Source organism: Microtus ochrogaster, chromosome 15 (genome assembly GCF_000317375.1).
Source record: "Microtus ochrogaster isolate Prairie Vole_2 chromosome 15, MicOch1.0, whole genome shotgun sequence".
In the NCBI taxonomy this organism is placed as follows: Eukaryota; Metazoa; Chordata; class Mammalia; order Rodentia; family Cricetidae; genus Microtus; species Microtus ochrogaster.
In genome coordinates this window covers 12448957-12450822 of record NC_022017.1, presented here as the reverse complement: position 1 = coordinate 12450822, position 1866 = coordinate 12448957, and the positions used below count along the sequence as shown (strand labels likewise).

The following is a 1866-nucleotide window of genomic DNA, read 5'->3' as shown; positions in this document are numbered from 1 at the left end:
GGCAATGCTCTTAACTGCTGAGCCATCTCTCCAGCCCTGGATGTTCAGATTTTTGTTTGTTTTTTCATGATGAATCATGTCAAGAGTCTGAAGGGGCAGAATCTAGTAAGAGTTGTGGCTGTGAAAGAACAATTGTCTCTCTCACATTTGAAGCCTGTGGTCTGGACCCTTTCTCAAGGATGTAGAAGTATCCTGTTAACAGCTATTGGCACCCAGGAACCGCATTCCCGCAGAGACCGGTTCTCACTGTCACAACATACTCCTATGCTCCCTGATCATTCATTCATTTTCTTTAGCGGTAGGGGCATGCCATGTGTTGCAAATGTCCTTATCAATAAGAAGAGTTCCAAGATGTTCTGTGGGATGTTGCCCTCTCCTCCACGGCTGCCCTGTCCCCTGTTATCCCCACACACAGCCAATGATTGTTATTGACAGTGGGTGGTCTCTGCAGTGACGTGTAACAACCTGTCTTCTCTTTCAGCATGCTTTTCATTTCCACTGCATCTCTCGATGGCTCAAAACGAGGCAGGTGTGTCCATTGGACAACAGAGAGTGGGAATTCCAAAAGTAGGTGTTCCTCCTTGTTTGGGGTTCTAAGTCTGGGTCTTCTAGTTGAGGTCATTCTCCTGCTGGCCTCAAGCTGAAGGGAGCTGGAGTGGTGGAGCACCCCCCCCCTGTTTGTTTGTTTAATGTATTTGAGATAAGGTCTCTCTAAGTAGCTCTGGCTGTTCTTGAACTGGCTCTGTAGACCAGGCTGGTCTCAAACTCAGAGGCTCATTTGTCTCTACCTCCCTAGCAATATGATTAAAGGTGTGTGCTGCCACGCCTTATTTTTAAGGCAAGCTTTGAGGAGATAAACAGGGATTAGCCAGCATTTTGCAGAGTTTTTTCAGTCTGCTAGGTCTGTCAAAGTGAAAAATATGGGAGTTAAAATGAAGGTTAAGTGGGGCCGCAGACTCTTCTTGAGACAGCATCTCATTCTGTAATTCAGGCTGGCCTCAAATTCATTAGGACCCTCCCACCTTAGCCCTCCCAAGCAAGGTGCCTCAAGTGCCAAGTCCCTTTGGCTTCACTCAGCTGATTGATTCCGATACCAAACCTACTGCTGATTGATCACATTTTTATTATTAAACAAAGCTAAGCCAGGCATGATAGTGAATGCCATTGACCCCAGAACTTGAGTTCAAGGCCAACCTGCCTGCCAGAGTATGTTCCTAGACAGCCAGGGCTACACAGAAGAGAAACCCTGTCAGGAAAAACAAACAAACAAAAGAGTGTTTAGTGGGCTTTAGGGTCTTATTTTCCAGCATCCTCATGAGGTCATTTGTTTTGTCTTTCAGGTATGGGCACTAGAAAAGACACTCCCTAAAACTTACCCGTGTGTTACTCGTGTAGCGACTCACCTTCCTGTTAATTATAAATTAGATAGAACTATGGTTTTTTCTTTCTTTTGTTTTCGGTGTTTGCTGTTCCCATAGCCATGTTGTATTTTGTGTCAAATAAAGTCGTTAAGTTCAAGAATGGTTGCTGTCTTATGTGTGTGGCAAGTGTGACCTTGAGAAGGGGCCTCTTGAGTGCCATATACAACCTCAGAAAGTACACTGTTCATCATCAGAACAGAGGTGTCCTGCAGGTGCATCATCACAAGGTCACGAGGAACCTGTTAAAGTCTGGAACTGTGGGTCACTTGTCTTTCTTCTGAGATAGCACCAGGCCGCTGAATGAAGAAGGACTAGAGACTCAGCTCAGTCCTAGGCTGCTCCTCAGTGGCTGTCTTGGCCCACCCAGGTCTGCTCAGGCTCTCTCCTGAGGGGCCTAGGATTGAGGAAATGTGTTTGGTGAGCTCTGAAACACTGCAGGTCAGTG

At 46.2% G+C, this 1866-nt stretch overlaps 1 protein-coding gene across 1 annotated transcript in view; it reads left to right on the top strand.

Annotated features, from left to right (window-relative positions):
* Positions 1–1521, top strand: part of Rbx1 (ring-box 1) — a 10129-nt gene extending 8608 nt beyond the window's left edge. Inside the window, exons 4-5 of the mRNA XM_005354159.2 lie at positions 482–567; positions 1341–1521. Coding sequence (XP_005354216.1) covers positions 482–567; positions 1341–1353 — 99 coding nt within the window. The 3' untranslated portion in view covers positions 1354–1521. The remainder of the gene's footprint in view (positions 1–481; positions 568–1340) is intronic.
* Positions 1522–1866: the final 345 nt, after the last annotated feature.